Below are 12,235 nucleotides of genomic sequence, written 5' to 3'. Positions count from 1 at the left end.
TTTGAGACAGGTCTGTAGCTGTTTAGAGCATCTGGGTCTAAGGATGGTTTCTTGAGTATGTATTTGTACAAGTACAAATACATACATACCGTATATACTCACGTATAATCTGACCTGTGTATAAGCCAAGGTACCCACCTTTCTTTCAAAAAACAAAAAAGTTATTGACTTGGGTATAAGCCCCCATTTCCCTCCATAGTATAAATAGCCAGGTGTGCATTTAGTATAAAGCATCACCCTTACTCAGTATAAATAGCCAGATGTGCCCCCTATAACTGGAATACCCCCTCCTTTAGCCAGCTCTGCCCACTGTATTAGGCATCTCCACCATAGCCAGATGTGCCCCGTATAAAAGGAATCCCCCTCCTTAGTCAGCTCCGCCCCCTGTATTAGGCATCCCCGCCATAGTCATATGTGCCCACTATATTTGGCACCCCCCCCTCCTTAGCCAGATGTGCCTCCTGTGTTAGGCAGCCAGGTGCAGTAGATGCCACCCCCCATGCTTGCAGAGTGGAGTGAAGAAAGTAGCAGTGGCTGCCTGCATGAAGTAGTCTTCTGCCCCCGAGTGAGCAGCCAGAGTGCAGGATCGGCACTTGCAGAATCAGATATGGCACACTTCTGAAGATGATCGGGCTTGCGGGTCCCTCTTTCCCTGCACATGAGTGGCCAGGGTATATCCGGCATCGTATTAGAGGAGCGTAGAGGAGAGAGCGCAGGACGAGCGCTCCACCATTCAAATCAGCGTATGCTCCTCCATTTGTCACCGCCATTAACCACTTCACCACTGAGGGGTTTTACCCCCTGACCACCAGAGCAATTTTCACCTTTCAGCGCTCCTTCCATTCATTCGTCTATAACTTTATTATTACTTATCGCAATGAAATGAACTATATCTTGTTTTTTTCGCCACCAATTAGGCTTTCTTTAGGTGGGACATTATGCCAAGAATTATTTTTTTCTAAATGTGTTTTAATGGGAAAATAGGAAAAATGTGGGGAAAAAAAAATTATTTTTCAGTTTTCGGCCATTATAGTTTTTAAATAATGCATGCTACTGTAATTAAAACCCATGAAATTTATGTGCCCTTTTGTCCCGGTTATAAAACCGTTTAAATTATGTCCCTATCACAATGTTTGGCGCCAATATTTCATTTGGAAATAAAGGTGCATTTTTTTCAGTTTTGCGTCCATCCCTAATTACAAGCCCATAGTTTATAAAGTAACAGTGTTTATACCCTCTTGACTTAAATATTTAAAAAGTTCAGTCCCTAAGGTAACTAATTATGTATTTTTTTTAATTGTAAATTTTTGATTTTTTTTTTAATTACAAAAAAAAAAAAAAATGGGGAGTGTGGGAGGTAATGAGTTAATTTTGTGTGTAAAAGTCATTTATTTGTATGTGAAAAATGTGTAGGGTGTAGTTTACTATTTGGCCACAAGATGGCCACAGTAACTTTTTGCTTTATTGCGACCTCCAAGCCTCCTTCCGGAAGCTTGGAGGAAGAATAAGGAGGCTGGACACGTGAGTTTCTTCTCACAATGATCGCGCTGCCCATAGGAGAGCAGCGGGTCATTGTGGGGCTTAGATCAACGAACGGGAATGGATTTTCCCGTTCATTGATCTCCGGGCGAGCGGGCGGCGGCGGTTTTACTAGCGGCGGGCGGCGTGTTTACGAGCGGGAGCGCGGACAGCGTCGGGAACGCGGAAAGTACGTGTTTCTCCGTCCCTGGTTTTTAAAGGATGGAAAAAGGGGCGGAGAAATACGTACGCGCGGGGGTAAAGTGGTTAATGTCCATGCCTGCAGGAATGCCCCCGGCCACTTGAACAGGATCGCAGCATTGACGTCGGCGCCGGGGTTTCCTATTCAGCCTATGTGATGCTCATGCTGTCTCATCTTTATGACGCCCTCTAGTGGCATCTTGGAACACAGCGTGAGCCTCACACAGTCTAAATAGGAAACCCCGGCCCTTACGTCACTGCTGCGATCCTGTTCAAGTGGCCAAGGGTATTCCTGCATGCACGGACATTAATGGTGGTGACTCTGGAGCGGTGATGACTGGAGGAGCGCACACTGATTTGAATGGTGGATCGCTCGTCCTGTGCTCTCTCCACTACGCTCCTTCGATACGATGCCTGATGCACCCTGGCCACCCACGTGCAGGGAAAGAGTAACATGCACTGTACAGTATATTACTTCATTGGTTTTTTTTATGTTGCTGTCACTTAAGGTAGCACTTCGCAACACCACACTGAGCCAGGAGCTTGGAGAATTACTTCCTAACTCCTCCATAATCAGCTCCACCACCGACCATTATATCAATTTATTTATATGTTTATTATTCATTTAATAGTTTCTAAACAGCTTCCAGACCGCGCTAGTTAAAATCTATTCTCTGTTTGGGAGCTGTGATCCCTGCCAGGGCATAGATTTCAACTTCCCCGCTGCACGCTACCACCAATCATACTGCTCTCCCGCCACTTCAGCTCACTCATCCTGCTGTTGGTATGGCAGCAGAGCTCCATGAACCAGTCAGGAGCTGATTTCATTGGCTCCTGACTTCGGGATCACTGTGAGCCAATTGGCTCACATTGATCAAAGGCAGTGAATTGGCTCCTGACCAGCTCACAGAGCTCTGCGACCATAGTGACAGCAGAGCAAGTGAGCATCAGTGACGGGAGAGCGAGAGTCTTTAAGGGGCTAGAGACCACTGGTAATGAAGTGGTTAGTGACCCATATAAGTATTTGTTTATTCTTTGTGCACACCACACATTGGTTTGAGTCTAGCGCACCCCACACATCGATGTGTGCTTCCTCTGGACATAGTGGCGATTACAGGCATATTATAATGGCCTCACACTTTGTGTCTTCATACGATCAAGTTTATTGATTTTATGCATACCACGATTGAAAAATAGTTTTTACCATGAGCCTGTTTGTGAATCTTTCTGTTAACAGACACTGTTACTTAACCTGATGAAGCATGCAAAGACCCTTGAAATGCGATGGTTCTAAGTTTTCTATTAAAAATGTGTTTCTACAGTGACTACAGCGATTTAGCCCCCACTCGCTTACAAGTCGTATGTCCTTTTTTGAGGTAAGAAAATTCCTTTAAACCTAATATAGCAGATTTTTAATGTTTTTTTTTTCATGGCTTGATAAATGAACCCCCCCCCCATGAAATTGTTAAAAAAAAAAAAAAAACACAGGTAGTCCCAGACTTATTATGAACGCCCGACATACGAACGACCTGCCGAAACGAACGGCCCAGTTCTATCGCAATGACGCCGAGACGAACGGCCCAGTCCTATCGCAATGACGTCATTTCTGCGTGGGGGAAGTTTGAAGAATGGAGGAAGTTTGAAGAAGTGGCTTCAAACTTCCCCCGAGTGTCGGTGCATGTCCCCGCAGCAGTGTTGGACTCCCCTCCGAACTGAGTCCAACACTGTCTGTCCTGAACTCTCCTCCTCCTGCTCCCTATAGCCGCGTACAGCACTGCTAGATGCAGCATCCATTTCCTTCCTGTTTGTTATGTGACATACATATATACGTAGTTATTTTTGTTGAAAAAAGACATACGTCCATCAAGTTAAACCAGAAAAGAAAGTACAACACTAGCCTGCTCCCTCACTTAACCCTGTTGATCCAGAGGTTCCTGTATATCACATGACTTACAGGAAGCAATGCGATCCTGCATCTAGCGGTGCTGTGCCCAGTTATAGGGAGCAGGAGGTGGAGAGCGGAGGATAGACTGCGTAGGACTAGAGCTGGAAGGTGAGTCCATAGGGGACAAAGGCATGGGGGAGGGTAAAAAGCATGGGCACAGGGGGGTAAAAACAGGCAGAGAACGAGGGGAAAAGCGGGCCACAGGGGGTAAACAGAGGCAGAGAGTGGGTAAAGAGGCACAGTGGAGTACAAACTGAGGCATTAGGGGTAAATACGGAGGCACATGAGGTACAGAGGCAAAGGAGGTACAAGAAGGCACAGGGGTGTACAAACGGAGGCACAGAGGGTACAAAGGCACAGAGAGTACAAACAAAGGCACAAGGGGTACAAACAGAGGCACAGAAAGGGCACAAAGGCATAAGGGGTACAAACAGAGGGGGTACAAACAGAGGTGTAGACATAGAGGGTTACAGAGGGGGTACAAACGAGCACAGAGGGAGAACAAAGGCACTGAAGGGGACAAACCGGCACAGAGGGAGACAGAGAGGCACAGAGGAGGACACTGGAGGCAAAGGGGGGCACATAGGAGGCAAAGGGGAGAGAGATAGCACAGCATTCCGACATAAGAGTGGATTCAGGTTAAGAACGTACTTAGAGTCCCTATCTTGTTCGTTAACCGAGGACTACATGTACTGTGTTAAAAAGTACATTGCAATAGTTTATAGTATTTAAAATGTATTGTAGTCAAGAAACACAAGAGTATATCATATTCGCCCAGGTTTTATTGGAGCTTAAGGGTTTATTTGGCCTGACCTCTCTGAAATTTTGCTTTGATTGTAGCACTGTTCTAAAGGTAATACTCTTTCCAGCTTCGCACCACACAAATAGTTTGACTGATATGACAACTACAAAGTAATTTCCTTAAACTTTTTGAGATGACGCATTTATTCCCAGCTTCTGTCTTCAAAAAGACGATAACCCTTCAAAAAAAGGCTAACACAAAACTAAAAATAAAACCGCAAATATTTTAGGAATGCATTAAAAAGTTTGTGGAATTGCAGAAAAATAAAATGGAGTGCACTCTGTTATTTAAATCCATGACTAGACTATTACTTGCCTAAATCTGGAAACAAAGACAGAAGAAGGTGAGTATGGGTTAAAGGACAACTGAAGAGAGAGGTATATGGAGGCTGTCATGTTTATTTACTTTTAAGCAATACTAGTTGCCTGGCTGTCCTGCTGTTCATCTGCCTCCAATACTTTCAGCCACAGACCCTGAACAAGCATGCAGCAGATCAGGTGTTTCTGATATTATTGTCAGATCTGACAGATTGGCTGCATGCTTGTTTAAGGTGGTATTCAGACACTTCTGTAGCCAAATAGACCAGCAGGGCTGCCAGGCAACTAGTATTGCCTAAAAGGAAATAAATACGGCAGCCTCCATTTACATCTCTCTTCAGTTGTCCTTTAAGGTTAGAGGTTGGGGTTGGGTACTGTTTTAGGAAGGTTAGTGAACAGGGTTGCAGAAGGTGATTTTCCTTCCTTTTGGTTTAACAGCAGTTTGGCCAAATTGGTCTAATTTTTAGGTTCGTTCAGGAACCAAATTTGAATCCAATTGAAGTCATTGGGGGAAATGGCATAGGAAGATCCCAGGCCCCCAACCTTCCCGTTTTCATCGGGATTGTCCCGATTTGGGGGGCCCTCCCGCTATCCTGCGCTGTCCCCCCCTTGTGTCCCGGCCGCTGGGGAGGGAGGGGAAAAAATGATCAAGACGCCAGCCGCGCGGATGTGGGATGGGTGGCTGCGATTATATTGCTTCCTCCTAATGTGATACCCCCAGTGCCCCCCCCCCCCCCCGCCTACAGACTAAAATGCGCAGCGGAGCGGGCTGTCATTCAGTCTTACCATTGCCTCCTTGCATGCCGGGATCTCATCTGGTCTTCTTGGCTTCCTGTGACGTGTCCCTCGCAAATGAGATGCCGCTATGCGAGGAGCAATGGTAAGATTGAATGACAGCCCGCTCCGCTGCGCATTTTACTCTGCAAGTAGGGGGGGACACTGGGGGCACATTAGGAGGAAGGGAGGGAGCAATATAATCATGGCCACCCATCCCACATTGCGCCTTGATTATTTTGTTTACTCCTCGCCTCCTCCCCACCCATGGCCACCCTCACCCTCCTCCCCAGATTGTTTATTTATTTAAGGGATTAAATATTATTTTTAAAATATGTTTTTGGTGGGCGTGATTAGGGTGTGTGGTTAGGGGTGTGGCCTAAGTGTCCCGCTTTCTGATGACCAAATGTTGGGAGGTTTGAGATCTCCATGTATGCACAGATCACTGTGCAATAAATATAGGGATACAAATCTTTAATATGCACTTTACATTTTAGGTGACTTTGAGGACAATGAGCTCGATTCACAAAGCGGTGCTAACCCAGTTAGAGACTTTAGGCGTGATAACCATTTTTATCATGCCTAAACTCAGTTTAGGCATGATAAGTTTAGGCATGATAAGTTTAGATAAGTTTAGATCGCATGCAAAGTCCCGCATGCAAAGCAGCGCCATTAAACTCTATGCAAAGTGCACCAGACTTTGCTAGCGCAAAACTTTTGATCAGCTGTGCACTGCGGTGCTAACCCAGTTGGTGCTTAAACTTATCACGGCTAAAAACTTATCACACCTAAACTTATCATGCCTAAACTTATCACACCTAAACTTATCACACCTAAACTTATCATGCCTAAACAGAGTTTAGGCGTGATAAAGGGCTTTTCACCAGGGTGCTAACTGTTAGCACCGCTTTGTGAATCAGGCCCAATATGTCAATCTAATGTAGTTTCATAATCCCTCTGTGAGGATCCGTTCGGCTGCCTGCGCAGGCAGGCAGCTTTTTGACCACTGTTCAGGTCTGCATTCTGCAGGTCTCTGGAAGAGAGACCTCTTGTCAGTCTTGCAGCTTGCTGCTGCTGAGGAATTTGCATGCGCTGGTCATGCAAATTTCCTAGCCACATCCTCTGGAGGTTTGTACTATAAATACCATGTGATATCACAGACCTGGGCTGGTCATAAGGGTTAGTCCTGTGAAACACTCCTGGAGTGTCAGCCTCGCTCTTTGTTTGAAGATTAGCCTAGAGTAATTCCTGGGACTGCACTAGGCAGGTTCCCTAGTGCAGTTAGGATTGCATATCTGTTTTGTTTGTCTGTTGCGATTGTCCTGTCCCAGCGGTGGTCGACAGGAAGTCGTGCTGATCTTTCTTCTTGGAGTATAGCTGGAGCAGCGGTTGCTGCCAGCTATCTCATCTGATCTGTCTTGCCTGGATCGCACTCGCCTGGCACTAGTGCTGTGGATCCGTCTGATCTCCATCTCTCTTTCTGTACTTGGATCGCATTTGCTCTGGCGGAAAGAGCAGTGGATCCAGCTCGCTCTGTTTCTATACTTGGATCGCACTCGCTCTGGCGGAAAGAGCAGTGGATCGTATCTCTCACCTATTCCTGTTTTCGTGTATCTGTCTTGTCTGCTACGAACGCTTGCTGGAGGCTCGGTGAGGTAACCGTTAAACAAGCGCTCGCGTCCTCGGTTTCATGTTTGTTGGTGGTTAGTTAGGCGTGCTTGTCTCTGTTGTGCTTAACACGCGGAGACCGCGCATAAACGCGTGCACTGTTGCGAATGAGTGCGGTGTTCGCGTTTAGTTAGCGTTTATTTTCCTTATCTTCTCATTGTATGATTTGCTGTGCCTTTGCTACTCTCGTGCTCTGCCTTGCTGTAGCCTTGTGTCACCTCTGGCAATTGCCTCTCTCGCGATTGCGTTCCTATTACATATCTGCTGTTGTATGTGCACCGTCGCGGGTTGGCGACTAGATTGGGGCACATACATACATTCAGTCCCTGTGCTCATTCTCTTCCGCAATCGCTTCTCTTGCGATTGCGTTCTCACTTGGTTTCTTCTGTTGTGTGTCCACCGTCGCAGGTTGGCGGCTAGATTGGTGGACATACATACATTCCTCATCTGTGCTTATTCGTTCTTGTGTCGCTGTTAGCAATCGCCATCTCTGGCGATTGCCTTCTCACTTTATCTTCATGGTTGTGTTCATCTTCGCAGGGTGGCGACTAGATTGGTGGACACACATACCCTCTGTCGCTTTGATCTCTCTCTTTCAGGGCTATCTTGCCCTGCGTTTCTTCCCTTCATACAATTTCTGTCTGGCATCTGTGGAAGGGCAGAGGAGTTGTTCTTCTGCACTCCACAGCTCCACCTGTCGACAGGAATTCCCCTCTACAGGTGCATTGCACCTTTTGCTGGGTTTCCTCAAATTATATGCTTGTGTAAGATTTCCGCAGTGTCAGCGCACGTCTTGTACACTGATCACGGAGAGAATTCCACAATCGTTACAGTATGACCAGCCAAACCGAAATTCCCAGTGTAGAGGGAATTTCCGATTTGTACGATTTATTCAAATATGGGTCCTGTGTCTTGAAGAGGTTTAAGATACTGGACTCTGAAACCAGAGATGAGTTCATATCAGAATGTTCCAGATTCTTGGCAAATCCTGAATTTCAGGCCACCAATAGTTCCACTTGGAGTGGTCAGATTGCTTACAATCTTTTCCAAGGGGATCTGTTCGTGTGGGCTGAGGAGTATGCCAGACCCGAGAATCTGAGACATAACCCTCGCAGATTTCTGGCTCACATGTTTTCTCGTAAGCTTGGAACTTGCATGCCAAGTTATTTCTATGAGTTTTTTCCTGCAGTGCATGATGCTGATCAGATTAAGTTATGCAACTTTCCTGTGTCATTACCATATGTTAATGAATTGGTGCTTGCAGGCCATTCTGCTGATTTGGCTTGTCAGCCAAAAGATGTGATGCCCATAGCAACCACAAATAAAGAGGTTATTTCTGTCAAGTCTGAAATGTGCAAAACCATTCAGTATGATAATGATGTTTACAATGATGTTGCTCAGTCTCCGGGTTTTTTGCCCCAATCCAAAGCTTATGTGGATCCTATTATAGGTAGGATCGCACACTATATTAAAGAGACACTGAAGCGAGACTAAATCTCGCTTCAGGTCTTATATATAGCAGGGGCACGTGTGCCCCTGCTAAAACGCCGCTATCCCGCGGCTTAATGGGGGTCCCTTCACCCCCAACCCACCCCCCGCAAAAGTTGGTCGTAAAATGGTCATAGGGAAAACTCTTCCTGGAGGCAGGGCTAACCGCCGCAGCCCTGCCTCCCAGCGCGTCTATCAGACGCGCATCGCCGCCTCTTTCCCGCCCCTCTCAGTGAAGGAAGACTGAGAGGGGCGGGGGAGAGGCGGAGATACGCGTCTGACAGACGCGCATGGGGCAGGGCTGCGGCGGTTAGCCCTGCCCCAACCAGGAAGCACTCCCCCGCTGCACGGAGGGGGTTTGGGGGGACAGGGACCCCCGTTAAGCCGCGCTATAGCGGCGTTTTAGCAGGGGCACGCACGCCCCTGCTAGCTATGAGGTCTGAAGCGAGATCTATTCTCGCTTCAGACTCTCTTTAAAGCAGTTAAAAAATCTGTTCTTGTTCCTGCACTCCACCCATATAGAGATTATCTGGATACTGGCTTGTTTGAACCTCCATTTGTCTCATGGGACATTGAGGCCTTGATGGAGGAATTTGATTTTGATTGGAAAGCCTTTTGCGATTTTTACATCGCAAAAAGCAAAGATGTCTTGAATGATTGTCTCGATTCTATGTACCTTTTGATTGATTCGGATGAATGTGACGAGGGTGATGTGGATCTGGTGATTTATGTATGGCAGACAATTTTGGATGAGTTGCACACACACCAATCAATTGATTCCAATAAAGAGACATCGTTGTCGGATGATTGTTCCTGCCTTTCTGGGGTAAAGCATGTGAGTCTTGACATTGTGCGATCTGAAATGAGTGGGTGTGCCACTGTGGTTGATTCCTATGCGAATCCTGGAGGATTCTCTCCTGACTGCGTGCAGTTTGAATCTGTGCGATCTGATGCCTGTTTCTTGGATGTTCCTGCAGATTGTGATCGGCATGGATGTGCCAGTTTTCTCAAGGATGTGTGGGACCCCTTGTCATTTAGAGACAGATCTTTAAGATCTTCCATCTGTGATCTTGCTATGGGGAAAATTCCTAAATTATGCCACATCAAAAGTAAAATTAATATGTCTAATAAAGTTTTTCATGATGTTGTCGCTATTTCTACTGCAAATGCGTCTTTGTCTCACCCTGTTCACACCTGTAAGGGCCCGTTGCCTGGTGACAGTTACTCCAGTGTTTCTGTCCTGAACACCTTACAGTCTGCCCCGCAGATCGCGGAGGTTTGCGCTATGGAAGCGTCAGTTTCACAACCTAAAGCAATTTTTGATTCGCAAGTTTTGCATTCTGACTCCTCGGATTTGACATTGTTAGCCGAATCTAAGAGTGAGACAGCGCTTCGGTTTTGCGAATCTGATGCCGAAGCTTCTTTGCTTTGCCCAGAGAAGCTTTCTCTGAATCTGCCCTGTACCATGAATGAAAACATGATCTCCACTCGCACTGACATTTGTGAGTCCCTTTCTTGTTCTGAGGAAAATGCTGATTCTGTACCCTGTACTCTGGATGAGTTAATATGGCCTTGTTTAGAGTCTCCTGCACTGTCCCTAGAGGCTCGTCTAGGTATTGCTACTATACTCACCTGTTTTTTTGCAGTTTTGGAGTTGCAAGCTAGTTTGACTGCTACGCAGAATTCTGGGTGCAGTGAGATTAAAGTTAGGGAGTCAGTGTGTGTTCCAGTAAATATTCCTGTACATTCCGCTCATGATGATGAAATTCAGTCTCAGTTTATGGTGGAACCTTCCCTGGGACATATGCCCTGTCCACAAGATAAAGTTCCAGTTTTGCCCTGTAACATGGAGTACAGAATCCTTCTTAGAAAACTTGGAAAATGATGTTCCTGAGGTCTTGTCTGATGTTCTGGAGACCTCCGAGTTCCTCCCTAAGGGTGCAGAACTTGTAGGAGATGTCTCCTGCCCCCCAAGTCCTTCTGAGGTGTTGCCCACTTCAGTAGGCATTGCTGTTGTGCTGACTACCTTTGCAGCTCTGGTGGAGCTTCACTCATATGTAGTCAATGATGATATTATTGTCACAGAGATTTCAAGGTTTGAGTCCAAGCCTTCTTTTAAAAGTCCAGTGCTTGTGACCACTGCTCGTGATGATTCTCTGCCCGGTTCTGGTTTTGGTCTTGTCGTGACGGACTCTGAGGTTGGCAGTTCCTCGACGTGTCCTGAGGTTCCACTTGGGCTAGTGTACCCCGATGTGTTCTGTGACCCAGAAAGCCCAAGTGTGTCTCGGTTGCCAGCCTGCTCAGATGCTTCCTTGGTGGAAACCTGTTCTGATGTTGCCTGTCTGCCTGCATGCCCAGAGGTGGTCCCTGAAGGCCCTGGTCTTGATGCTTGTCCTGGTAATTCCGAATCCAGAATTGTCATGGGTTCCATAGGGGTTCTTGATAGTTCTCCGTGTGAGCCTGGTGATCGTTCTGCCCTCCTGGGATCTCTGCGGAGCTTCAAAGTGTTCTTGGAGATCCTGGGAGAAATATTTCCTGGTACCTTGGATGAGATCAGCAGTGGGTGCTTTGTGGAGAGGGACACTTCGAATGGGTATTGTGGCAGGTTTGGTATTTTTGGACGGTCCCTGGAAGGTGGTGGGCATGGCCCGGTGGGTGTCGATGGCTTCTTCTCTGGCATTCACAGTCCTGATGGGTGTTACACTGAGACTTGTGGTACTGATGGGCATGTTTTGGTGGTTTCTCCTTCCGATGAGGTTGGTTTCGGGTGGGCTGACTCTGGAATTGGGCCTTGTCGGGCTGTCCTGACCTTTTTTGACCACTGTTCAGGTCTGCATTCTGCAGGTCTCCTGCAGGTCTCTGGAAGAGAGACCTTTTGTCAGTCTTGCAGCTTGCTGCTGCTGAGGAATTTGCATGCGTTGGTCATGCAAATTTCCTAGCCACATCCTCTGGAGGTTTGTACTATAAATACCATGTGATATCACAGACCTGGGCTGGTCATAAGGGTTAGTCCTGTGAAACACTCCTGGAGTGTCAGCCTTGCTCTTTGTTTGAAGATTAGCCTAGAGTAATTCCTGGGACTGCACTAGGCAGGTTCCCTAGTGCAGTTAGGATTGCATATCTGTTTTGTTTGTCTGTTGCGATTGTCCTGTCCCAGCGGTGGTCGACAGGAAGTCGTCCTGATCTTTCTTCTTGGAGTATAGCTGGAGCAGCGGTTGCTACCAGCTATCTCATCTGATCTGTCTTGCCTGGATCACACTCGCCTGGCGCTAGTGCTGTGGATCCGTCTGATCTCCATCTCTCTTTCTATACTTGGATCGCACTTGCTCTGGCGGAAAGAGCAGTGGATCCAGCTCGCTCTGTTTCTATACTTGGATCGCACTCGCGGAAAGAGCAGTGGATCGTATCTCTCACCTATTCCTGTTTTCGTGTATCTGTCTTGTCTGCTACGAATGCTTGCTGGAGGCTCGGTGAGGTAACCGCTAAGCAAGCGCTCGCGTCCTCTGTTTCATGTTTGTCTGT

General features: G+C 46.9%; 1 protein-coding gene across 15 annotated transcripts in view; it reads left to right on the top strand.

The window, feature by feature from the left end:
• Nucleotides 1-12,235, top strand: part of LOC137518793 (uncharacterized) — a 154,385-nt gene that overhangs the window by 57,262 nt on the left and 84,888 nt on the right. For all 15 annotated transcript variants that reach the window (XM_068237095.1, XM_068237100.1, XM_068237099.1 and 12 more), the window contains one exon: nucleotides 3,042-3,095. In XM_068237095.1, coding sequence (XP_068093196.1) covers nucleotides 3,042-3,095 — 54 coding nt within the window. The remainder of the gene's footprint in view (nucleotides 1-3,041; nucleotides 3,096-12,235) is intronic.

This window comes from Hyperolius riggenbachi, chromosome 5, assembly GCF_040937935.1.
Source record: "Hyperolius riggenbachi isolate aHypRig1 chromosome 5, aHypRig1.pri, whole genome shotgun sequence".
NCBI classification, from domain to species: Eukaryota; Metazoa; Chordata; class Amphibia; order Anura; family Hyperoliidae; genus Hyperolius; species Hyperolius riggenbachi.
Note: the sequence above shows the minus strand (reverse complement) of the source record. Positions and strands in the feature narration are given on the sequence as shown.